This window comes from Haemorhous mexicanus, chromosome Z (assembly GCF_027477595.1).
Source record: "Haemorhous mexicanus isolate bHaeMex1 chromosome Z, bHaeMex1.pri, whole genome shotgun sequence".
In the NCBI taxonomy this organism is placed as follows: domain Eukaryota; kingdom Metazoa; phylum Chordata; class Aves; order Passeriformes; family Fringillidae; genus Haemorhous; species Haemorhous mexicanus.
Window position 1 is genome coordinate 13,481,025 of NC_082381.1, and position 27,056 is coordinate 13,508,080.

Consider the following 27,056-nt stretch of genomic DNA (forward strand, 5'->3'; position numbering starts at 1 on the left):
GGTGCCGCATATCCCAATGACCCCTATATGAAAATCTGAATGCATAAAAATTCCCACTGTGTCAAGACATCTCTCCCCCACTAAACCAGGGAGACTGACAGCACAAATGGTTTATCTGTGGTTATCTGCCCATCAGGCCCTGTTGTTTGCACCAAGTGTTGGCTTTGCAACCTTTGACTATTCCCACCCACACCTGAGAGTACCTCAGGCACAGTCGTTAATGGCCAATCACTGGGCTATTTGCTTTTTGAGATAACACAAAAGTCACATAGTCACATCTGCACCAGTATCAACCAGTTCTGTTAAAATGATGTCCCTGTCTTTCAGAGTCACTTTGCACTGGTATGTGGGATGCTGAGATGTGACACATTGTGTCCAAAAAATCTGTGGACCCCTGTGGAACCAGACCCCCCCTTCCCTCTTTTCAGCTATCGGGGAGTGCAGACAGGGGTGCTGCGGGAAAAAGTATGAGTTGGGCTACATTGCTCCTGGCTGGGACGACACAGCTGGGGACTCCAAGCCATGATCTTCATTTCCCTGACTGAGTCGGAGTCAATAGCCCCAGGGAGAAAAACCTGTTATTGAAGTGGATGGTTGGCCAAAAGCAAAGCATGCCTATGCTGTCCTGGTGATCCAAAAAAGTCCTGTGGGAAGCAAATGAACAGATTAATCAAGCAACATTATTGTGTTAGAGGTTGCCAGGTCCATTCCTGCACTGCCTGCGGTGGCTGGTTGTAGCTCAGTGACGGTGGTCCGGCAGGTGGGGGCAGGGTCAGTTGGAAGTTGACAGTTGCTCCTGGTTGCTGCATCGGCTGTGGGATTTGTGTCATCTCATGGTGCTGCTCCGCACTTCAAGATGAGTTTCCCTGTAAAGGTTGGCCATTCTGGTGAAACTATAGCAGCATGGACTAATGAAGTGAGGACCTTTCTGACAGCAAGGGCATATACCTGGGGCTTGGGGTTTTGTGCTTTTTGGCAGTCTCTTTTAATGTGTCCAGATTCTCCACAGCCAAAACAAACCAGCTGCTTTCCAGAGGTTAATTTCAGAGCAGCAAAAGCGTCCACTATGCCCTGCCCTACTGCTTGATATGTGATTGCCGTGGTGTGTTGTAGTGTCCCCAAGCAGATGCACATTTGTATCATTTGGAGTGTGTTCAGGTCTAGAGGGCAGAGATTTCAAAAAGTGTTTGTAGTCCTCATTATCATTTTTTATGGCCAATTTGAGGAGTATAATTTCCCTTGCTTGACAATTATCCATTTATCTCTCCAGTGTTCATTTTAATCTGTCCACAAACTGCATATAGGACTCTTGTGGACCTTGTTTGATACTTATGAAGGACTATTGTGGGGTTTTGGCATCAGGAACCTTAAGAAATGCCAAACAATCTGTGTCTATGACACCCTCTAGGGCTTCTCTGGTAAGGCAGCTTGGCCATTAGGATTGGTATGCACCCCTTCCCCATAAGGTGATCCATAGTTAAGGCAGCCAGGGCTTGGTTTGCATGCCCTGCATACGTTGTAAATAAATTCTCCAGTCTTCTTTTACATTGCACCATAAATACTGCATATTGTGTTGATGAGAGCAAAAGATTTGCCAAAAACTTATCCTGAGGAGTCATGAGGTGAGTAGTAAAAGTTGCTCTTCATAAATTACATAAGTAAGGGGACCCCAGTCCATATTCCGCTGCGGTACAGTGCAGTTCCCTAATTTCTGAGTTACCTAGGGTCTCCCATTGTGGTTTTCCCCACTGCGGGCTGACTCGCCCAGGGGCCAAAATGATTTCTGCCACAGTGTCAAAGTCTCTGTCTTTAAGGGCTTTCTTTTTTATCTTTAACCAATCATTATGCGTATCCAAAGGGAATAAGTCCAGATCTTTTTCAGGTCTGGGCTTGAAAGGATCTAGCCCCCCTCCACTGCTAGAGTCAGTGTCTGCTGCATAAGTGATAAGTGTCTGGTGGCTCTGGGATTGCTGGTGGGGCAGTGGCGCTGGAGGTGGTGACCAGGCTGTATCCCTGGCACTCGTCAGGGAGGGCGTGAGGATGGGGGATGGGGAGAGGGACCAGATGGGCAGATTTCAGTCCGGCATGGGTCTGGGACGATCTCAGCAGTACCCTCACAGGGTTCCTCGCTCCCTCCCTCCTTTTTAATCACGTCCATGATTGCCCTCCAAGCAGGAAGCATTCGTAGCTCTGGCTCATGGCCACAGTGTAGTGTAGCCAGGTCATAGAGCTTTATACCAACCTTGTGCCAGAAGCAGAGAGCAAATATAGAAGAAGGGGCGGTGTTGGGGAGCATGTGTGACACCCATCGTAAAAATGACTTAAGGTCGTGCTTTCGGATGGGGCAGCCATGCTTACCCAGAAAGGCATGCATGGTTTCATGTCACATCACAGCAGACAGGTGATTGTGGGCCGAAACATGGTTCTTTAACCATCACAATCAGTTCCAGGGTCTTGCCAACTGCTGCCAGTCAGCAGGCTGCTCATTTTCCAGCAGGCTGGTCATTTTCCTCACATAGATGTACCAGTTTTTGGCAATGATGAGAGAGATGGGGAGACTCTGAGATGGTCATAAGAATCCAATCCTATTGTGGACTACATATGTTTGTGGACTATTTTAGGAAGACTAGTAATGCTTTACTACAATGATTGAGTTAACTGTCACATAAACAAACTTATACATTTTACAACATCTCTTGCTTGCAGAAATCTTGATGTAATTTTCTTTTCCAGTAAGTCTTGATTTAATCTTCAGCTAGTCTTTATTTAATCCTCAAAGTTCTGTTTGCACTTGCCAAGGCATCCAGATTACCAAATTTTTTATGCCAATAACATCCAAAGTACTCTCTGTCTTATGTGCCCCAATAGTAGATGAGGGGAGGTTCTTTTATATAAATGAAGAGAGAATAATGTAAAATTTCTGGTAGAAATTTGCAGTGAGGCAAGAAAAGTAAATAGATTAGATGTGACTCCAAACAGAAAAATTTCAATCTTCATGCCGTCAATGAAGGTAGTGATATTAAAAGTCACCACTGAGATAAAGTCAAGATTGTGTAGAGTTAGTATCATGGAGTGAAGGTTTTGGACACCAAGAGAGAAGGAACATGCTAAGGATAGGTGCATTAATAGTTTGAAACAGAAAAGCTTCCAATCCTAACTTTGACAAGACTTGTAGAATACCTTACAGGTCTCACAGCAAATGCTTTTAAAAAATCTTGTTTCAGAGTGCCAGTATGTGACTGGAAAATAATATATTAAGAGTAATATATAGTAAAAAATAATTAATATTGGCAACTGGAGGTCCATTAATACAATGTCAGAAGCATTTAAGCGTTTTAAAAAAAATTCCGTCAATGGTCAGTAGTGATAAATAAAGGAGGGAATGTGCTCTCATGTGCTTATACTTAGATCATACCAAACTAGTCTGATAATTTTCTTTGACAAGAATGTGTCACATAATTAGTAAAATAGTAATGGAGGATGATTCGTCTAGGAACTCAGATCTAAGAAGACACAGACTAAGGGGAAAAGACAACGAGAGAGTGATAAAGAGAGGTATTGTACTGGTTCTCAAGCCCTGTTTTGTGGGACACAAAATTACATGCCCAGGCAAAATGCACCAATGGTGGGAAGTAGAGAAGCGCTGACACTAAGGGGTTGTGGGGTAGCATATAGAAAGCTCTGAATAGCTTTGAAATAAAGGAATATATTCTAGAACAAGTTGAACCGTCATAACTTGTAGGCTGGCAGCAAAATTCTGCACCAACAAGTAGGTGATGAAAAATAGGAAGGAAAGCTGTGTGTACCACTGATGACCACTGGATGATGATCACTGAGTGATGGTCACAGAGGTATTACCATATATCTGCCCAAAAAGACAACTGCATTCTGGGCTGTATCCAAAGCAGTGCATCCAGCAGGTTAAGGGACAGTATTTGGCTGCTCTGCTCCACTCTCATGAGACCCCAATCATGTCTGAGGTTTCCAGCCCAGAAGGGACATGGACCTCTTGGAGCAAGTCCACCAAGATGATTAAAGGGATAGAACCCTCTCTTATGAGGAAAAGCTAGGAGAGTTGGAACTGCTCAATCTGGCTTTGGGGTGACCTAATTGTGACCATCCAGTACCTGAAGGGAGCATACAGGAAGGATGGAGAGAAACAGTTTACAAGAGTATGTAATGACAGAGTAAGGGAAAAGGATTAAAACTGACAATAAGTTTAGATACTAGGAAAATATTATTTGCTGTGAGGGTGGTCAGGAACTGGCACCAGAAATTGGGCACCAGATTGCCCAGAAAAGCTGTAGCTGCCCCTACCCTGGAAGTGTTCAAGGCTGGGCTGGATGGGGTTTAAAACAACCTGATGTTATGGAAGATGTCAGTGCCCATGGCAGAGATTTTGGAACTAGATGATATTTAAGGTCCCTTCCAAACTATTCTGTAAATCTATGACTGTGATCAGAAGTTTTTGAATGGATATAGGGTGATAAGGGAAGTGCTGGATCAGAATCTTGTGAAACCTCTGCAGCTTTTCACCATCAACCCTAAGTGTTTTCATGAAAGATAGAATCAATGTATCACCAGTATAGAGAAGGACAATGAAATTGGAGCATAAGGTGCAAAGACTTTTTGCTCAAGGACGGGTTTTAACATGTGTGAGCATACATTTCATTATGTAGGGTTACTGTGAGAAACAAGGTAAATTGATCTAGGCAGATAATGTATTCATGGAGCTAAACTGCTTTTGCTGTCCAGATCAGTTTAGGCATCTTTACAGAGTACTTGTTGTGCAGTGGCTCAATTAACCCTGAAAAATAGAGCCTGAGGGAGAGTACTACTGCTTTCTGTAAATTCATGGTAGTACAAACCCCAAGGAAGAGGAAATCCTGTGTAACCTGAGAAATGTACAACAGAAATAAAAACAGATATAAACTGACCATGAAAAAGTGCAGGCTGGAAACTAGAAGCAGATCTCATCTAGTAGGAAAAAGTGCAGGCTGGAAACTAGAAGCAGATCTCATCTAGTAGAGGAGTGATGCTCGGATACAGCCTACCACTTGGAAAGAACAGTACAAAAATACTCTTCATACATGTCTTGGTTTGAAAAGACTGGTGTATGCTAAGGAGGGCAGTAGCCTCTCTTGAAATGGAATGTGTCAACCCTCACTCTCTGAATGATTATAACTTTGAAATTAAGGGGCTCTCAGACAAAGATATGGGAATAGGAATAACAGTTCTTTATTGGGAAAAATAAAAATGCAGTAATACAAAACAGCACTGACAGAGTGAAATTACAACTTGACACCCTGTGGGTCAGGGTGTTGGTAGCAGTCTGATTAAATGTTGGCTGCAGTCCTTCTGGAGTGACAGATGGGGTTCCGTTGGAGCAGTGATCCTGTAGAAGGGTGTACTTTTCCTCTGAAAGTCCAGTGATGGTGTAGATGGGCCTGGTCTTCCTCTGGGACTCCAGTGAGAAAAGGCTGCTCTGGGAATACAGGGGGAAAAGCCTGCCTGTGGTGTTCTAAATATCAGATTATATCCAGGTAGGAATGCTTGGCTCCTCCCCTTGGGCAAAGACTCTCTCAATGGCATGGTATAATTTTATCAGTCATGCAGTGAGACTCAGTGACCCATTAACAGAAGATCTCTCCCCTGAGGGAGGATGGGTTGTGGAAGAGATAAAGAAAACTGCCCCATCTGGTGTTAACAAGTGGCCCAATTAACAGAAGATAACTGCCCCACCTCTAACAGATGGCAATAGAATATACACCACTGGCCACATCTTGCATTTGCAAACTAAGACAATACAGGAACATATAATTTTGTAAATAATTTCATGTTTTTCATTTATAGTTTGGTGTTGATGACATAGATGGAATTACCTGGTAATAATTTCCTTCAAATAATTGGTAGATAATTGTCTTAAAGTTTAAAAAGAATTGCAGTGTCCTTTGATTAATTGAGTAAATGATTGTCAGATGGGGACCCTGTCAAAGAGCTTTTTGCTGTTATATGAAAGTGCATTTATTTATCTTTTTATTTAAATTTTTTTTTCAGTTTGTCAAGGGGAACGTTTTGAATTGTATGTTATTGCCATCATTTTCAGTTTGGTATGAAACCATCACAGTCAAATTATTAAAAGTATCAGCCTGCTACTTGAGCTATTTAAGGGATTTAAATAATTTAATAAATTTTAATAAATTTAAATAATTTTGGGTCAAGACTGATTTGGAAGTTTTCAGTGCTGGCCAAATGCCAGTGCACTCACTAGAATATGCTTATTTTTTGCTGTGAGATTGAATTAGGAGGAAGGCAAAGCAGGCTTAAAACTTTAAAAGGATATGAAGAAAGCTTTATTAACAGTGACTAAAAGAAAGAATACTAAGAATCAGAATAAGACCTTTAGAACACTTTTCCTCCCCCATACAACTTTTTCTTTCTCACTAACAACGTACAAAAACAATTCAGTCAGTTTATCAGTTCTAGAATAGTCTTTCTTCAGTTCATTTAGGGAGAAAAGTCCCTTTTGTTAATTTACGGAGACTACATGACAAGAAAATAGTTCTCTCGTGGTTTCTAATTTTCACAAATAGCAGCCGCCCAGAAAACCTGCAATCATGAAGTTCCTCCCATTTTTCATGTTTTTTCCCACAGCTGTGTTTATGGGCCTTGTCAAGTTATGAAGTACTGTTTTAAGGATGAGCTGTTCATAAGCAAAGGTTCTCTTTACCTGTCTCTGAGATCATCTCTGTGAACAGAGATCTTCTCTCGCTGGGGGTGCAGGGTTTTCATCATTCTTCTATCTTTCTGTTCAAACTTCTCAAATTCACAGCTATTTCAACAATGCCTGCTTCAGGTTTGAACAATCCATTCCCCCATATTTCTTCAACAAGTTACAGGGCAAAAAGAGTCTGATGTGTCAATTACATTCTTCTCCATAGCTTTACAAGAGGATTTCAGCCCCAAGATCAAGGCATCTCATCATCCCTCTCCTCTAGGACTTGACTTCCTCTTCACTGTCCTCAGTGTCTTCACGTTGTTCTTCAATGTTCCTGCACTTCATCCATTCTCTCACTCGGGGGAGGATTGAAGCCCTGGAAGAGTTACTATCTCTCCTGCGGGCTGCAGGTGGTCACCTGACCCCAGCTGGGCTCCGCAGCTTTCGGCTGGAGCTGCAGCTGGGCTGGGGAGGGCGGCTAGGATCTTAGTAGCCAGGCCAGAGCTCAGCAGCAGCACACCAGGGCTGATGGCTTCTCTTCCTCCTGCCCAGTGGCTGTGGCTGCGGGCAAACCCTAACACCAGTGGAATCTTGGCTGAGCTGGCCTGGCCCTGGATGCTCAAGGGCCTAGAGGACCCCAGCTTGGCCTGGGCTGGCGGCGAGACAAGGCTCAGTAGTGGCAAGATGTTGGGAGCCACAGCTCGGCCTGGGCTGGCCTCGGCCCCACAGCCTCCGCCCTGGCTGACAGCCGCTGGGGCCCGGTGGGCTCCCCAGGAAGGGGCGCTGCCCTGCGGCAGGGAATGCCTGGCCTGGCTGAGACAGGGGCCAGGCCTGCCTTGTTACCTGCTTCCAGACTGGAAGGGAAAGAGACCCTCCTGGGCTTTTTTCATCTTTAACATGCATCTTCACTGAGGCATGGACAGTTTTCTTAGTGGTTTAACAGATTGTCAATTTGTGAAGCTAATTACTGACTGGTCTTTTTGTCAGATATGGAGGAAACTGCTAGCAGCTGCTATCATGAAAGTCACTTCCATGAGTGCCTCCAATATAAAACCACCACAACTTGACATGAATGAGGAAAAAGCATTATGTTATCATTTCAGCATAGAACTAAATGTCAGTGTATAAAGGTTGAAAAGGGCTATTTAAACTGTAAGTTCTCTGTAAAAAGAGCTCTGGACAGTTGGTATTATATTTAAAGATCCAAGAGTGAGCAATTTGTTCCAATAGATGGCAGGTATTTTTGTTATTAAAGTAATATGTTCCTTGTTATAAAAGGCTGCAGCCTACAGTTAATAACTAAGTGAGGCATGGAAGACATGAGGCAATTAGTCTAAGGAACACTTTATTGGGAAGGCATATTATTGGTTTGTGGGGTTTTTTGTGTTATAAACAAACTCTTATTTGTAGCTTCCAACCAAGATACAAGTCTATGAAAATTTTATATTTTACCTTTTTTTTTTTCTAAAATACTATAAGGCCTCTAAGTACAGTGAATTCTTAGCTGTGATTACTCCAGCCATATTGCTCTTTTTCCTTTAAGAAGAGTCAGTTTCTGTCAAAGATATGCATTTTTAGTACATATTTGGACTCTTTGCATTGTTTTCATTGGAAAACTGTTGATGTAGTGATATACTCCTATTTTTTAATATGCAAAACCTTATTTTTCTTGAAGCACAGGAGAGTGTTAGGAATTATAGTTTCTTGGTTATAAATGCAAAATGCTTTCAAGCCAACATTCAGTCTGAAAGGGGTTAAAAATATATTTCCAGAACTCCATCAGGTTGCTTTTGTGTTTGCATCCCCTATTTGACTCTAGCCTGAAAGTCTGTCCTTGACATATTGTCCTAGGTTGACTATATGATGCTTTTATCCCCAATCGTCTCGTTCCGTTTATGCTGACTAGTAGGTTTTGCACCTTTAAGACTTGCTTCAAAGATTGAGGTGGGGAGAGGAGGTGCACAGTTTGTTTTCAGACACTGAACTGACTCCTACACATTCCTGCTTCTGGACTGCGTGGTTCTTTGGATGAACAGACGGCGGGACAGGGCTCTCTTTTTTTCTTGCTTTTTTTAGTTAGTTTAGCTAGCTGAGGCAAAGAAGTTCCCTGGACTGTGCTTTTTTTTTCCCTTTTTCCCCTTTCTCTGGACCTGTTCACACCTGCTCTGGACTGAACAGCCATAAGAGCACCAGCAGCTCGCATTGGTGGGCCGGGCCGGGCCTGGGCCACGGCATTTCCAGTGCCGGAGGGACTGATAAGGGACTGAGTGAGCTGAACTGGAATCTGGGGAGGGGACTTGCTGGGTTTGTCATCTCCTTTGGAGCAGCAAGGGGTTTTATTGTTTAATATTAAGTTTTCTTGTTTAATAAACAGTTTTTTTCCACTTTTCTCCAAGGAAGTATTTTCTCCTGGACCGGTTGGGGGAGGGGTGGTAGAATCCAATTTCCTAGGGGGGCCCTTTGGGGGTTGTCTCCCAAATTTTGCCCTGAACCAGGACAAACACACTCAAGCCTTCAGAGAGCAAAAGGTTATAAAGCCTTTCCACCCATATGCTTGTTGTCAGTAGAAGCATTTGCTCAAGTCTTAGACAAATTACTACTGGTAGTGTTTGAAAGAGCTGGTGCTGTGGGGTTGTTTCCACAAACACTAATTGTTTATCCCTCATGGGTGGTAGCTGTTGCAGACATATTTCAATTGTGTGTAACCCACTCCAGATGATGGGGTTTCTTTTAGCAGTGTCAGAATTTGGCAAAGACCAGTCTTTATTAATCTGTGTCAACCTCTTAATAACTGCGGCCATGATTAGATGCCAGTTCCCAGCAGAAGCTGATAAATACCACATAAAATATTGAATGTACATTTTTTTTCTTTAGATTTTGAAATGCTTTTCATAATTATTTTTAGTCCACTTGTTCCCCAGTTGCTCATTGTTATTCTTCAATTTCATGGTGAGGTAACATTATACTGCCTTTATAAGGGTACTTTTATAATAAAGAGACAGTGTAAGGATTACGCAGTACCATATGAGTATTTTGTTGCAAATACAGTGTCCACATGTATCCAAAATCACTTAATTAACTTTCTTATCTATCCCTAATCCTATTTTACCTATCCCATAAAATCTCACCCGTACCTTATGTATCTTACCCTTACCTATCCCATAAAATCTGATTTTATGTACCTAAAATCTGTCTCCGGAACCCATTACTTTCTGTTACTAACAAGTCAATGGGCTGTTGGTCAAAAAAGTAGTACTTTTTTGTCAGGCAAAGAGAAAATGATCAGCACAGTGGATGAGTAGAACCTTTCTTTATGTGAACACTTTAAGTCTTTTATGAATTTTATTTGTAGAGCCATTTCTTCTGTAAAGAAATTTACAGAAGACAGAGCTTAAAGTTTCTGAGTTGTGTTTTAATATAAAATGCTATGTTGAAATTGTCTAGCTCCACTCATTGCTGTCAAAGTTGGAATACCTTTGTTCCTTACACAGTGCATTGGCTACTTATCCGGCCAACATACAGTCCTTTGACACTTGGCATATTTGTGGAAAAAACCCAAATTGTAACTGCCTTGTGAATGTGAAATCCTGGTATGGTATTAGACAAAGGAATAGTTGCTTCTTTCCTTTTGTCCAGTATTGCTGTCTTAAGGGCTGAGGTATTATATTCCTACAAGTCTGACAGCCAGAAGATGGTAAATGCCTTGAGTTTGTTTGTTTACTTGATTAAATATCTGGATTTATTCAAATCAGAAGATAACATCTCTCTTAGTCTTATACAGAAAAATCTGCACCCCAATGGCAAAACCTGTGTCTAATGTTGCATACGAACAATTTTAAACAATAAATATTTACCGTCTCTGTAGTCTTGTTATATAAGGGTGCATTGTGTTGAGAGGCCACTGCCTGAACATTCTGACACCGCTTAAGGAGTTACACATGCGCCACCTGAGACTGTCACTGCTGGGACTGGGGTCCCTTCACAGCAGGCAGCTCCAGATGGCCTCTCCTGACTCCTTACCCACACATACCCTCTCTCTCAGGTGTGCTTCCTCATTCTTCAAGCTTGACCCTTGGTTTCCCATAGCAGAGTCTCAGGTGTCATTTGTAAAAAAAAGTAATTTAAGAGTGGTACAGCACTCTTAAAAGTAATTTAGGAGTGCTAGCTGGCAGAGCACAGGAAATTAAAAAGCCCTAGTCTTCGGATAAACATTATCTAGCAACAGCAAAAACATACATGCAGTATCAATATTCTTTTCCATTCCAGCCAAAAATATATCTAGATGTAAGACCACGGTGTGTCAACTAAGGCTTCAGCAAATCCAACTGCTTTAGGGGTTGACAGTCTTTAAGCATAACTTCTTTTTGGGTGAATATTAAATGTCCAAGATGTCTTTCCCAAGTCTCTGAAATAGTAATATAGTGTATGTTTGTCATGGTCTGAGCCTGGCGAAATGCCAGTGCTTCCATGAGAAAACCTCTTTTCCTGGTATCTACTGTGAGATGTGAGCAGAGACAGAGCAGAGCAGTCTCCAACTTATGACTGAAAGGAAAAAAACTTTATTAACCTAAAACTACAGGGACAAAACACAGAGAACACAGGATGAAAACCTTCCAAATTTCCTCCTCCTCCCCACACCAAATTTCCTAATTCCGTTACCACCCTTTGGATAATCAATTCTCAATTCTTCGAGAAGAGAGGAGTCCCTCTTGCACCACAGACTTCACCCAGGAAACAGTCGAAACTTCTCGTGTTTCTGTGTCACGTGTGGCACCGCCCGGAGAACATTTTGCCATCGTGGCCTCTTCCTTCCATGTCCAGTGCTCTCACTACTGCACATGGACCAGAGCTGCTTCTAGGGTTTTTTCCCTTTAAGGATGCTTTGTCCAGTTCCAAAAAAGAGCACAGTCCCTCTCCTTTTGGGACACCTGTCCCCCCCATGTTTCACCCCCTGGGGCTGAGGGGTCTCTCGAACAGAGATCATCTACTTCTTCTTCGAAGACGGAGGGCACCACCACCCCCCTCCTCACCCGTCGTCTCTGTTCACACACCTTCACATCACCGCACTCTCCTGGCTCTGAGCCATTGCCTCCCCCTAGAATGCAGTCTCTGTGTCACAGGAACTCAAGGGTTCTGTCCATAGCTATCGAAGAAAAGTCCAGCCAAAAGCCACTCCATCATCTCCTCCCACCTAGAATTCTTCTCAACTTTTTCTCAATCTCACCAACTCCAGGAGGAATCAGCATTTGCAAGGTTTCCATCGTCCCAAGAAGGGTTAAAAGTCCCAAGCTCTGCCGGTTTGGTTCATGAACTCCCACGGCTGGCTGCCCTGCTGGGCACCCCCCCTTCTCCTTCACTCCAGCCGCGCTATCACAGGCACAGTCTGCTCTCTCTCTCTTCCTCCGGGGTGGGGGAATGGGGGATGGCTGCCCGAAGACCTCACAGTGCAATGCTCCTCCACCCTTCGGCCCAGACCTGGCCTACCTCCCTCCGGCCTCATGGCTCCCCTCAACCCCCCCGGCCCAGCTCGGAGCTGGACAGGGGAGGTCTCCTCTGGTCCAGGGCAGGAACTCAAAAGGAACTTCCAGTGGGAGTTCACAGCTTTTAACCCGCTGTGTTCTCAGAGGCGTATCCATGCCCTCAGTGGACAAACCAGGCGCCAATATTAAAATCTGGACACCGATTGACCTGACCACACCATCCCAAAAAAACCATTTCCCCTCAAACCACGACAATGTTTTACTTCCAAACTAATTTTTTTCCCAATATTGTTAATATTAAATGATTTCTGTTTAATTCCAATATGCATGTATTCTTTTTTTCCATCAGGTTTCGTTTCTGGCCTCTGCTTACATGAGCCAGCGTATCTCAGAGGAAAGCTGCTTTGCCCTCGCTTCTGTTACCCATTACTTTTACCTCTGCCAGTTCAGCTGGATGCTTATTCAGGTTGGTTTCTTAGTCCTTTTTATCTTTTCCCCAAAACACCTGTAAAAGTAACTGATAGTTAGACTGTGTTTCTATTATATTTTAGTGCATATATATACATATCTGTATATATTTATATAAGAGAGATATAGAGCCCTGAAATTCAGTGCTATTAGAACGCCAAAACATTAGATGACTTTTATTAAATATACAGTGACACAATTCCAAGGGTAAATATACAAACACTATAAAGATTTTTTCCACTAATTTCCATTACAACAATTTATTCTTAGAACAATGAAGAATTGTCTCAGAGCAAGGAAGAATTATTTTTCTTACTCTTAACAGTTTTTCTAAAATATCTTTTTTGGTCTTTTGAAGAAGTCTCTTACAGGTGAAGAGTAAATGTAAACTACACTGTAATTTGAGTCAGTGGCATTTCAGTCATTAAGCTTGTATAACATGACAAACATACCTTCATAAGTTTGCATTAAAATACAGAATATATGTATTCATAATTATTGCCAGAATTTTTATAGAATCATAGAATCATTTAGGAGAAGCCCTCTGGGATCATCAAGTTCAACTGTAAACTCAGTACTGCCAAGTCCACAACTAAACCATGTCCCCACATCATTTTGTCCAGGCTGAACACCCCTAGCTCCCTCAGCCATTCCTCTTCAGTCTACTACTCTAGATTACTCAAGCTCTCATATGATATATTATAGAATAGTAAATGGTGGAAAAAACAATTGAACTAACATGGAATTCCATGAGCAATCAAATGAATTATGGAAAATTACTAGTTGTAATTTAGTCAAAGCAATAAGCTGTGGTATTATTAGAAAAAATACATTATTATGCCCTTCTTTAGAAATGTATATTTAACACCAGTATTTAAGTGATTTATTTTTCTGTTATTTTAAGATTATTTGTCCCAAGCACATTTATTATAGCATACAGCTTTATATATGCAGCTCCACATCTTACCATACAAATCCTCCAATATGCAGGCTGTCAGGCCAAACCAAGAATTGCAAATTAGGCTGCTTGTAAATGCAATTTCCTCTTCTAGTAATATTCATGTAATATGTGGTGTTTTGCTGGAATATGTCAGGCTCATATTCATTGAGAACTCTAGTGGCCTCTCCAGCAGCTCAGCTGTGCTCATTAGCCTTGGTAAGTCACATGTAGATGGCCTCAGTAGAGAAACTTTTTTGCTTGGCAAATGATGTTCTTGTAGGTTAAATTACTCTAAATTATTTTGTAAATTGTAAAATATATTCCTCACAGTTGCTCATTGACATTATTCGAAATTGCCTCAGGGCTCTTCACCATTGGCTAATTGGGACAAAGTAACATTTTTCTTTTTTACTGGGATGCCTCAAGCTTTGTCAATTCAGTGTTTGATAGTATTTCATTCTATGTGTTTTACATTGCATTAAGTTGCAAGAATTACTTATTATGGCAGTCAGAAAATTTGATTGTTAACAGTTGGTAATTTTTATGTCTGCAGTTGAAATCCAGTGTAATTTTTTTTCTTAGTAGACTTTGGTCAAATCCTAAGAATTTGCATAATACATTGCATTTAGCGGAGCCTCAGGCTTGTGTTAAATATGAAGGCTCTTCATGCATATATGACGGTACAAAAGTGCTTAAGAAGGAATCCATCAGCCTGCTGAGTGATGAGGTCCCAGCAGTAAGACTCAGAATGAAGATGATTCTCCTTTTTGTGGGTGCATATCTTCAGCTGAGAATAAGTCTAAACTTTGAAAGACCCAAAAGGAAATAAATAATCTGAAATATAGATCAACCCAGTCCTCAGCCACAGTTTGCTCCAGTTGCGTAGGAATAGGTCTTGGATTTATATATCTCATTATGGAGTGGGTAAGCTATATTACTGCACAAGAAGGAGGGCTGGGAATATCTCTGTGCTTGAATTGGTGACAACTCTAGAAAATCTTGTGGATCCAAGAGGAAACCAGATTGGTTTGGGAAGTCTGGGTGCTACTTCTGTTTGAACAGCAGTCTTAAAAGTCTGGGAAATTAATGTTTGCATTTCTCAGCATAGTATACTTTATATACATGATTTGAAAAGCAGAATGAATAATATATTTATACTTAAATGTGACTTAAATACTTATGTCTAAAAAAGAAGAGAAATACAGGAAAAGATTCTGTGTCCTTTGTGCAGTCACTGCCCTTTAGGAGGCTGCATAGCATAGTGCGTATATTTGATCACTGACTTACGTCACACAAATCTGCAAATGGCTGCCTCGATCACAAGATACAAAAACAGGTGAATGTGATAATCAAGTATAAACACCGTGCAGGTATGTGAAACTGAAACATCCACAAAATCCAGGCAATTTTAAGGTGGTAGAGCAACATTTCCAGGAAACAAAACCCTAAAGAAAACAGATTTAACAGTACAGTCGGACATTCACAGATTTATTTCTGGGGTCCAGATCAAAGATCTTCACTTTATAGACTCCAGGATAAATTCCTTACATTTCTTTTGTTTTATAGTTTTTCTATCTTCTGCATGGTGTTAGGTATAGTATTTATGCTTAATATTTTGTCTTACGTCAATGCTCTTAACAAAACAATTTATGTATAGCTTCATGTTTTAATTCTTGTTCTCTTTTTAGCTTCTTGTATTTGTAGACATATTCAATATTAATGTTTCTGCTACAAATGTAACTACTATTCAGATATTGACTGAAATGTAAGAATGGAAAGGATCTCAGAAGTCACCTTCAGCATCAGGACAAAGATTCCATCAAATCATCCTTGCTTGTCTGTTTTTCCTCTTCCTTTTTTATTGCATGATCTTGGTCCTTGCTTTTTATATGGAGAAGCTACAGAAAGTTGATAGCATTACCCAATTTTTAAAAAGACGAAGCTTTCCTAACTACAAAAGAAAAGGAGTAAGCAAGGTGCAAATGGCTCTTTAGGGGCCTGTAATATTTGCCTTATATTAATGTCAGATACCCAGATGTTTTCATCCTGACGAGTGTCCCTTTGTACAGCTGAAGAGCACAAACCTGTATTTTCAAATGGATTTATCTTAGGAGCATGCACTAAAAGTGTCTTTCATCATGACAAGGAAAATAAGTTTCTTCTCTTAGTATTTTCTAACGTGTAGCAAAAAGTAAGTTACAGAAAAAAAAATAGAAGTTGTTATTAAAAAAAAAAATCTGTAATTTTCACTTGCCAATTCTGACACAGAGTAAAATTATGGAAAAATATGATTCTTTGTGCTTTCTTGAGCTATTGCTAGAGTGAATTAAATTATCGGTGAAAGTGTCAATTCAACAAGCAAACCAGAATGAAAATCATGAACTTGCTATCACCCGTACCTGAATCTTCTGCATCAATTTAATGGCACTTTACATTTTCTGTAAATTTCTATAAATTTGTGTCAGACTTGTACGATGTCTACTGATCTTAATGTAAGTTTGATGCTTTATATTTTAAGAATAATTAGTAGACTGCTTAACAGCTTCAAAAAAGGAATTATATAAAAGAATACAATTATTAGAAAATGACACCTCCAACTATTTGTAAAAAGAAGAAAGAAGGAAAATAAAAGTATTCCTACTGAATTGGAAATTATTTTATTTAAAGTATTTTGCACTTGCTGTTTGCCAGCTATCTGCAGATTATCACAGGTGGTGGGGCAGTGGAACAGGTTGCCCAAGTTGTGGCTCCTTCATTCCTGGAAGTGTTCAAGGGCAGTTTGGAGATGAGACTTTGAGCAACTTTGTTGTCCTCCTTTAGGGCTGGTATTCTCCAGTTTAGTGCTCCCACTGAATCCATGTGCTCCTCTCTTGCTCCCAGCCTCTCCCCACCTCTGACCTGCAAAGATCATGGGTTGAGAAAAGAGCAATGTGCTGGAAACAGCAATGAGATAAGGGAGCAAACAGTACTACAGTACTGACAGAGGGTACAAGAAAGAGGTGAAAGACTCACACAGAAACAGCCCCACACAGCTGCTCCCTCGACCACACTGCACTGACCCAGAACAAACCCCTTCTCCCCAGAAGAGTCCCTTCCCCAACCCCCAGCAGTGATGGGAGGTGATATAGGAAAACCTCTAGGTCCCAGCCATGGCTACTGCAAAAATTAACCCTATTCTGGCTGGTAATAAGACACTGGTCCAGTGCAAAATGTCCTGTGGTGGGAGATGGGGAACCAGATGGCCCCTTCCAAAACAAAAAATTCTAAAATTCTCTGATTATAACTAAAGATAAGTGAATTAATAATTAAACAATTAAATAAATGTGTCCCAGGTTTGAGAATGTAATTTCCATTAATTGCTTAATTTAAAGAGAAAAAAACCTTCACTGAAGTTCACATTATCTCATTAGAGTGTCACGTGAATAAACAATTATTTTGCATTCTATATCAGACCAAATCACAACTTGCACATTTGTTCTTCCACCTGAGCAGCTGGAAAATGGACTGTACATTTTTTTTTCTGTTGAACTGGTACTTGTTGCAGAATAGCAACAGGAAAGGATTTGCTAAAATTAGCTCCTGTATTATTTAATTGATTAGATTTTGAAGCATCCAAAGGGGTTGAATATAAGAACTAGTAATTATCAAAATACAAATGAGACGGTGCAGAAAATGTGGATAATCCAACCTCACTTACACCTTTACAGCAGCTGTGATAAATGTGGTGAAATAACTAAATATGGCTAACCAAACACAGAACTAGGACATAAGGTATGACTTCATAGAAAGGAATTTCAGTTGGGTGACTGAGAACAATGTTCACCAGATTGTCAGAATTAGTAGAACCAACAGTGCCTGAGTGTAATGGCATGTATAGTTCAAGGATTTTGCTGTCGGGAAGTGCTTTCAGTGAGGCACAGCCTAGCCGGCACTATAAGGGCATGTAATTGAAGTATGTTTACTGACATGAAGTGACAAATAGAATTTTGAATGAGTTTTCAGTCCCACATAAAAGTGAACAGAACAAAGAAATATTTCCACAAGCTATGGATTTTTTGGTCCAAATACAATTTTCATCTGTTTAATATTTTCTTCCAATGCACATTCAACAATGGAATTCATAGTTTTTCTGTGTTCTTTCAACCTGCACAGAATGGTTGCAATTATGTGGTGGGATTTACCTGTGATCTTTTAGGGAAAATAAACTTTGCCTGTGTTCATATATCACCAATCACCAAAAAAAGCCTAAAAAAAGCCCAAATAGTTATTACATAATTAATATTATTATATACACTGGATATAGCTATGAAATCTCATTCTCTAAAAAAGGCATTTAAAACAATTTCTAACCTTTTTTAAACAAGTTGCTACCATGCAATGTGCTTTATTATCAATGAAAGTGTTGTATATTCATACTATATAAATCACAGAAAAAAATCTGAAATGATAGGTAACTAATGAGACCTACAGAAGGAATCCAGAAATGACTAATTAAGCACTTTAATGTGAAAATTAAGTGTTCCTGAACAAAGGGGTAGACAAGCCTTTGACCAAGGGAAATGTGTAAAATTCCCCTCAATAAAATAATCATGTTGTGTGGTCTTGTCACAGTATATGAATTTTTACTTACTACAATAGATGGCTGAAAATGAAGCATGTAAATCAACAGTATTATATTAAACCCTTGTGTAGGCCATAGAGAGAGATGATTATGGTTGTGTTAGGATTAATGAGTGGCTGAAGGTGCCTGTTCTGTCTCCATTGACTGACAAGACATGCTTAAAGGCACAAGCTCAAATTAGACACCTTATATGCAAAAAAAAAAAATCCCTTTTGCACCTCATATAAAAGATCAGAAATCATAATATAGCATGCAGACCTGTAGATATAACATTTTTTAAATGGAGAAAGTGAAGAAAAATTTTTTTAAAAAATATTTTATTATGGACGGCTGAGTTGTTTATTAGACAATAGTGTGTAGATGTGCTTTAAAAAATGCTCACACATGACAGTGTTTCTACTATGAACAAATTAAAGAAAACTCAAATATCCAAGCTGTATGTTTTCTGCTTTACTTGAAGGGTTTCCTTACTCATACTACCAATTCTTTCAAGGGGTTTCAGTTATTCCACTATTTTGATTCATACAAGGTTTTAAACCACATTATGCTGTTTGATGATGAGTTGATCATAAGAAAACACAGACTGTTTTAGAGATGCCTGTGAGTTTACATTCATTTATTTGCAGTTTTTTCTCAAATCGTTATGCATATATTACTCAGAATCATAGAACCGTTGAGGTTTTAGGGGTACCTTGAGGCTGTCTAGTGTAACACCCTACCTCAAACAACTAGCGCAGGTTGCTCAGGACCATGGTCAGTTTGGTTTTGATTATCTAAGGACACATACTCCACAACCCCCCTGGGCATCTTGGCCCGGTGTTTGACCACCCTCACAGTAAGAAAACTTTTTCTTGAATGCAGGTGGAGCTTCTTATGTGTTAATTTGGGCCCATTGCCTCTTGCCCCACTACAGGGCATCACTGAGGAAAGTGTCTCCTTTGTCACTAACTCCTATCAGATGTTTATACCTATGGATATGATTCCCCTGAGCATCCTCTTTCCAGGCTGAACAGCCACAGCTCCCTAAGCCTCCCTTCATGGGAGAAGTTTTACATCCCTCTATCATCCACATGAACCATTGCTGGACTTGCTCATGTCTGTATTGTCCTGCTGAGCCCAGAACAGGATCACAGAACCATCAAAGGAGCTTTGTGTGTTTCCTACAAGATACATACAGCTGAACAATAAAATAAAAATAATAAATACAGATGAGATTTAGAAGTACTATATGCTAGTCTTCTATGTGAAGGTATAAATATCTAGACAAAAAAGTGACTTTTGCCCCAGAAAGCTATTTTTACAATGCAAAAGTAGTGTTCTCTACTAAACAGGGTGTCTCTTTCTCTGTTAGTCTAATTTAAAATAGTTATATAAATAAGCTTATTGTTTTTTATAATGTCTTTTCATTACTTAAGGAGAAAAAGTGAGGACAAAGTATTTTTGTTGAATAGCATTTATATGTACACCTGCCCTGGGGCAGAAATACGCTGCATTGTGACCTTCAGAGTAATTTGGTTTTTGGCATAGTTTATGACCAGCAAGTCTACTGATTGGTTTTGTGCTTTATTCTTCAGGCAGTTAATTTCTGGTATGTCCTTGTGATGAATGATGAGCACACAGAGAGGCGCTATCTGCTTTACTTTCTTCTGAGTTGGGGGCTTCCGGCTTTTGTTGTTATCCTTCTTCTAATTATCCTGAGAGGAATCTACCATCACAGCACAGCACAGATTTATGGCCTTGTCTACAGTGATCTGTAAGTGTTTCCTTAAAAAAGCATGAACTAGGCATTGTACTGTCTATTTTGGTTTGTATTTAATTTTTCTTCCATGTGGAGAGTCATTTATAAGTATAGAAAACTGTCATAATTAAAACAGTATATCTTCATAGAACCAGATGCATTTAAGTGGAGATACATAAATAAATTTTTTTGCTCTTTCCTACCTTTTTTTTTCCTCTGGCTTCTTTTCTGGCAAACTTAATCTGTGATGATAGCTCTTCTCGGATATAAGAATAAGATACTTATTGATTTTGTATCACAATTGCATGCTTCATGTGCAGAAAATAAACACATCTTCTTTTTAAAATGTACAAATTCTTTTTATGAAAACAACATACGACATTGCTTTCAGGGTAGACCCACAGCAGGAGAATATTCATCTGTCTTTAATAAAAGAGGAAGATACAGTCTGCATCATTCCATTGTAGGAGAACAAAATTTAGTGTTGTGTTTTTTGTCACACCAAGAGAATTCCTGTGAGTAGATACTTGAATTTCACACTGATGTCTAAATATATGCAAGTATACATAAACACACACACACACACACACACACACACACACACACACACACACACGGCCTTATAAATATTGTTGTGTGTGAATCTGTACTGTGCATGGTAAGCAGGAATAACTGATTTTGATGTAAATGCGTTACATTGGGTACCACAAGTTGTGTGACCATGTTGGCTGAAGTTCTACAATCATAGACACCAACTCAACTCAGAAATATAACTAGGTCCAGAACAACAAACCATTGCTGATGTTCATGTTATGTCAAGGACTGCTCCATAGGTGTATACCATGCCATACACATCAATATTTCTTCACAAAACGTGTCTTTTTCTTTATGGTAAAATGCTTCTTTGTGCATAGTAGGGACAAGAAATGTATGTAACATCATGAAGTTCTGTGACTGCAGCCAAACTGTGAGCTGATGGTATAATTATGTATGAAACAGTTTTCCAGTTGTTTTCTTTTGATGTCCATGTCTTATTCTTTGAAAAACAAGGAAAAACCTTACAATTCTGATTAAATTGTTCAGTAGAGGAAAATTACTTAGTCCAACCCATTGCCCAAATTAAATATAAAACTTTTCCAGCATTCTAAAACAGTGGAAAATGCCAGAAATCATCCCAAGCTTAGTGAATGTGCAGCTTATTCTATCTCACTCTAAGTGACCACTCTAAGAGATATCTGCAAAAATTTTCATAAATAGCATCAATGCTAATTCCTGATTTGAAGAGCACTGTAAGGCTGGTTCTTATTTATACAAGATGACTTTGAAAGACAGAATGTAGAAATGGGGAGAGATTGAACTACAGTACTTGGTTTGTTTTCTCCAAGCCAGAATGCAGTAGTGGAAAAAGTGACAAAGAGATTTCCAAATCCCAAGTCATTGCATACTGACTTCAGAATCAGCCTCAAAAATGGTTTGAGAACAGTAGTGTGCTGGCAAGAACTCCTCACGCATGAGAGCTGTAAGACTGGTTAAAGTAACAGAAGTAGTGAAGCCTGTTATCCTAACTCTCTCCTAAGTGATCACTCCTTCAGGCAACCCATTTCTGCATGACTGTGGTGTCTGACCAACTGTTTTGTTCTTAACCAGTATGCCATGGGCACTATTAATAGCCAACAGTATAGCTGTGTTTGGAGAAGTTCATTTTATGCTTGCACTGAACAAAAAATGAGTTCAGCCATGGGGTTTTTTTGTGCTTCAGAGGAAGTATGAGGGTAGAGTTTCCCTCCAGATATGACAAATTCTAAACAAAAATGTCTGTATTTTATACTGTGACTCCCATGTCCATATCACAGTATAAACCAATAGTATACTGTTTATTACTTTAAAAATTAGCAGTGTTTATATATGGTATGAACAGTTCTCTCTTAGGCATTGTGTGATTTATTTTTTTTTTAATACTGGTAAATTTGTCTGTATAAATGCCACCAAGCAGCTTTTTTTTTTAAGGTTGGAGTTCAGTGATGAGTGAAAGACCGAACTGACCCAGAAGGGCTCTTTCACTCCTCCCTTTGCTGATTCCCCTACTGCACAGCTGCAAAGGTTGAAGTCTCTTTGAATAAGCCTAGAAAAGATGCTGATTCTGCGCAATTTTAAAGTAGTACAGAGTTCTTTTATAACATCTTTTAGAATTCTGGGCCATCTCTTGAGTACAAGTCCAGTGAGTGTAGCATAATTAACCTTTAAACTCATGTTTGTGAGCAAAAGCTGGTACTTGTCATTAAACAATTCTGGCTTCTGATCTCAGAAACTAACTAACTCAGATGAGTTAGGGCAAAGCTTGCAAATGGGTGTGGTTCATTCACCAACTTTCAACAGCACTGAATTTTTCAGGGCTACATGAGCAGTTAGAAAGCTACTTTACTGACAAAGATTTCTATTTTAGCTCTTTTACTTGCATCTTTGTTCTATAAGTTTTAGAGAGTGACAAGTGACCAGGAGGAAACCGGAGAGAGCTAGATTTTATGTAATTATTCAGATTTCTCTTTCTCTTACCCTTTATTGTGCTATACATCTCTTTGTTAATATCTACAGTTTGGATTTGCCTCTTTATGTTTTTCACCATATTAGGAGAACTGTGTCTGTACTTTAAGGGATCTATTAAAAAAACACCACTCTGTTTAAGATAAAAATTTTCAGAACCTTAATGGAATGATTTTCAGAAATGAGGTCCAGCTGTATATACCAAGAATGCAGCCAATGCTTGACTCTCTAGAGTTTGGGAACCACAGTAAGCTTTTGAATTTGATTTTTAAGGTGAATTTTGTCTTGTTGAAAATTCATCTGTTCATAAGTTTTTCTTTATTTAATAAAAAAATTTATTCTGAAAGGTGAGTTTGATCTTTTCCTGCTTGGCTATTTTATATCTATTACCTACTTTTTTTATTACCTACCGAGCTTTTATAAGCTCAGGAACTGCTCTTGTTGCTGCTTTAAGGCTTTGAGTCTCACTAGACCTTCTTGAAATCGAATTCACATAGGAAGGCCAAAGGACTTTATTTATTAGAGTATAAGCTAAAACAGTAACCTTTGAAAATGAGAAAATTAGAAATTATTACACTTGACAGAATAAAAATTAAAAGTTTATAAGCAAACATCTCCCTGTCCACTGTATCTTTGCAAATGCTGTATTTCAAACATGATTTTTGTCATGGTGTACCCATTTTTTTTTTTTTTAGTTGTAACCAACGCTATAATTCCCTCTAGTTCCCAGAAAGTAGGAGTTTTTTTGTTCCTGTTCCTTGGGGATCAGTGTTGGCCCAGTCCCATTTACTTATCTTTATTGATGATCTGGATGAGAGGATTGAGTCTATCATTAGCAAGTGTGTGAACGATACCAAGTTACACAGGAGTGTTGACCTGCAGGAGGGTAGGAAAGCTCTGCAGAGGGACATGGACAGGCTGGGTTGATGGGCCAACCAATGGCCTGAGGTTCAACAAGGCCAAGTGCTGGGTCCTGCACTTTGGCTACAACAACCCCGTTCAGAGCTACAGGCTGGAAATGGAGCGGCTGGATAGTGCCCAGCAAAAAAAGTGCCTGAGGGTGCTTGTCAATAACTGGCTGAACAAAAGCTGTGCCCAGGTGGCTCAGAAGGCCAAAGACATCCTGGTCTGGGTCAGAAATGTGTGCACAGTAGGACCAGAATAGTGACTATCCTGTACTGGGCACCAGTGAGGCTACATCTCGAGTGCTGGGTTCAGTTTTGGACCCCTCAATTTAGGAAGGACATTTAGGTGCTTGAGTGTGTTCAGAGAAGGGGAAGGGTCTGGAGCACAAGTCTTGTGAAGTGAGGCTGAGCCTGGAGAAAATAAGTCTCAGCAGAGGCCTTATCACTCTCTACAACTCCCTGAAAGGAGATTGTAGCCAGGAGGGAATCAGCCTAGTCTCCCAGACAACCAGTGACAGGATGAGAGGACATAGTCTCAAGCTGCACCAGAGGAGGTTCTTCACAGAAAGAGTGACTACATATTGGAATGGGCTGTCCAGGGACGTAGTGAAGTCACTTGGAGGTGTTAAAGGAAAGGCTGGGTGTGGCACTTAGTGCCATCGTCTAGTTGCTGGTGTTCGGTCATAGGTTGGGCTCAATGATCTCAGATCTATTTTCCTACCAAATTAATTCTGTGATTCTGTCTGTGTCTTGGCTTTTACTTGCTCTTTTCCCTCTGTTAATCTCTCCAGTTTCTAGAAGCAACTCTCTTTTACCAGAATCTTGTATTTGACCAAGGGAGGAAATTATCTCCTTTGTCAGGAGGATCCCTGTCACACATTCATTTTTCTCTTTAAAATACCATGTGGCAAACAAAGTACAGAAGTAGATATGTTCTTTACAATACTTTTAATTTGTACATGTATCCATTCACTTGGATTCAGATTCATATTTTCTCATAGCAAAAAAAGGATTAAGCTAAATGTTCTCAAATATCTTCTTTGTGTCATTGTCATGAAATATCTACGAGAAATAATGGAGAAGATTTTCCAGTGACATTCCTTTCTAAAAAACCCAGAATACTTCTGTGTCCTCTACAGTCCAGCTCAAAGCAGAGTATTTTTGCAGGAAAATCATGAGATCTGTGATTATGGAGCCACATCTGTGGGATAGAAAAACTAAGCTAAAGAAGCTGGATCTATGAAATTTTTTATTAAGGGTTACAGCTCTTCTTGTTGCTTGCTCACACTGCAGTTTCTCTGAATTTTACTCATAGGGAGAGCTCAGGGAACAGATGAGCCTGCCATGGTTTTAAGCCCAGCTGGACATGAAACACCATGCTTTACCTTTTCCTGTCTTCCTCCTCCATCCCAATAGAATGGGGAGGAGAATCAAAGTGAAACTTGTATATTGAGATAAAAAGTACTTACTGTTTGAAAAGAAAATAAAATAATAATTAAAAATTATCATAATCTTAATAATTAGAATCATAACAATGATATTTTTTCTGTAAAGGGATGCACAGTGCAATTTGTCTCTCCAGTTTTTCTGGGTGATGCCAAACACTCCTTCCTGAACCCAGATTGACTGCACTTAACATTTTATATACTGGCCATGAAGTTCTGTGGTGTGGAGACACAGAACTTTTGGTCAGTTCAGGTCACCTGTCCTTCCAGTTTATTTTACCGACCTTTTCTCTGTCTCATGACAGAGCATGAGACAAGGAAGAAAAAGTCCTTGACTAAGGGTAAATATGACTAGCAAAACCCCAAAACATTAGTGTCTTATCAGTACCATTCTCATTCCAATCCAAAACACAGCACTTGTACCATCTACTAAAACTAACTGAAACCAGGGCAGAGCCATTGTTAACATTATTGGGACAAGAAACTCCATAAAAAATGTGCTTTGGTACCAGGCCTTTTGCAATGAGTCATGGGCACTTTGTGCCATGGTTTCTCTGACTGAATGTCTGTCAGTCTAGTGCACTGACCCTTAACCCAGTCAGAAATATAGTGGGTGCTGCTTTGGGTCTCACCCAGTTGAATGACTGTCTCAGTGTTGGCACACATCCCAGGAACAGATCCCTGCCTTACTAGCTGTTCCCTAAAATGGAAATCTGCTTTCTCTAAACCAAAGACCAGTAACAAGAATATTTTAGCTTGAGTGAGCTAATTTCTGTCCGAGCATTTGGATTAAGTCTCTGTCATGGTCTGAGCCTGGCGAAATGCCAGTGCTTCCATGAGAAAACCTCTTTTCCTGGTACCTACTGTGAGATGTGATCAGAGACAGAGCAGAGCAGGCTCCAACTTACGATTGAAAGGAAAAAAACTTTATTAACATAAAACTACAGGGAAAAAACACACAGAACACAGGATGAAAACCTTCCAAATTTCCTCCTCCTCCCCCCATCAAATTTCCTAATTCCGTTACCACCCTTTGGATAATCAATTCTCAATTCTTCGAGAAGAGAGGAGTCCCTCTTGCACCACAGACTTCACCCAGGAAGCAGTCGAAACTTCTCATGTTTCCGTGTCACGTGTGGCACTGCCCGGAGAACATTTGGCCATCGTGGCCTCTTCCTTCCATGTCCAGTGCTCTCACCACTGCACATTGACCAGAGCTGCTTCTAGGGTTTTTTCCCTTTAAGGATGCTTTGTCCAGTTCCAAAAAAGAGCACAGTCCCTCTCCTTTTGGGACACCTGTCCCCCCCATGTTTCACCCCCTGGGGCTGAGGGGTCTCTCGAACAGAGATCATCTTCCTCTTCTTCTTCTTCGGAGATGGAGGGCACCACCACCACCCTCCTCACCCGTCGTCTCTGTTCACACACCTTCACATCACCGCACTCTCCTGGCTCTGAGCCCTTGCCTCCCCCTAGAATGCAGTCTCTGTGTCACAGGAACTCAAGGGTTCTGTCCATCGCTATCGAAGAAAAGTCCAGCCAAAAGCCACTCCATCATCTCCTCCCACCTAGAATTCTTCTCAACTTCTCTCAATCTCACCAACTCCAGGAGGAATCAGCATTTGCAAGGTTTCCATCGTCCCAAGAAGGGTTAAAAGTCCCAGGCTCTGCCGGTTTGGTTCATGAACTCCCACGGCTGGCTGCCCTGCTGGGCACCCCCCCCTTCTCCTTCACTCCAGCCGCGCTATCACAGGCACAGTCTGCTCTCTCTCTCTCCCTCCGGGGGGGGAATGGGGGATGGCTGCCCGAAGCCCTGGCAGTGCAATGCTCCTCCACCCTTCGGCCCAGGCCTGGCCTACCTCCCTCCGACCGCATGGCTCCCCTCCCCCTCCCTGCCCAGCTCGGAGCTGGACAGGGGAGGTCTCCTCTGGCCCAGGGCAGGAACTCAAAAGGAGCTTTCAGTGGGAGTTCACAGCTTTTAACCTGCTGTGTTCTCAGAGGCGTATCCATGCCCTCAGTGGACAAACCAGGCGCCAATATTAAAATCTGGACACCGATTGGCCTGACCACACCATCCCCAAAAACCATTTCCCCTCAAACCACGACAGTCTCATGTCTCCTTTTCCATATCATTTCAAAAGAGCTGAATTCAGCCATGAGCATGTTTGAATCACCAGAGTTTTACAGGCAGTAATAGGTAAGA

The 27,056-nt window shown here is 40.6% G+C and overlaps 1 protein-coding gene across 1 annotated transcript in view; it reads left to right on the forward strand.

Moving 5' to 3' along the window:
* The window catches only part of ADGRV1 (adhesion G protein-coupled receptor V1), a 358,311-nt gene that overhangs the window by 191,107 nt on the left and 140,148 nt on the right, over window positions 1-27,056 (forward strand). The window contains exons 86-87 of the mRNA XM_059836928.1: window positions 12,548-12,664; window positions 19,802-19,980. Of these exons, the coding sequence (XP_059692911.1) occupies window positions 12,548-12,664; window positions 19,802-19,980 (296 nt within the window). The remainder of the gene's footprint in view (window positions 1-12,547; window positions 12,665-19,801; window positions 19,981-27,056) is intronic.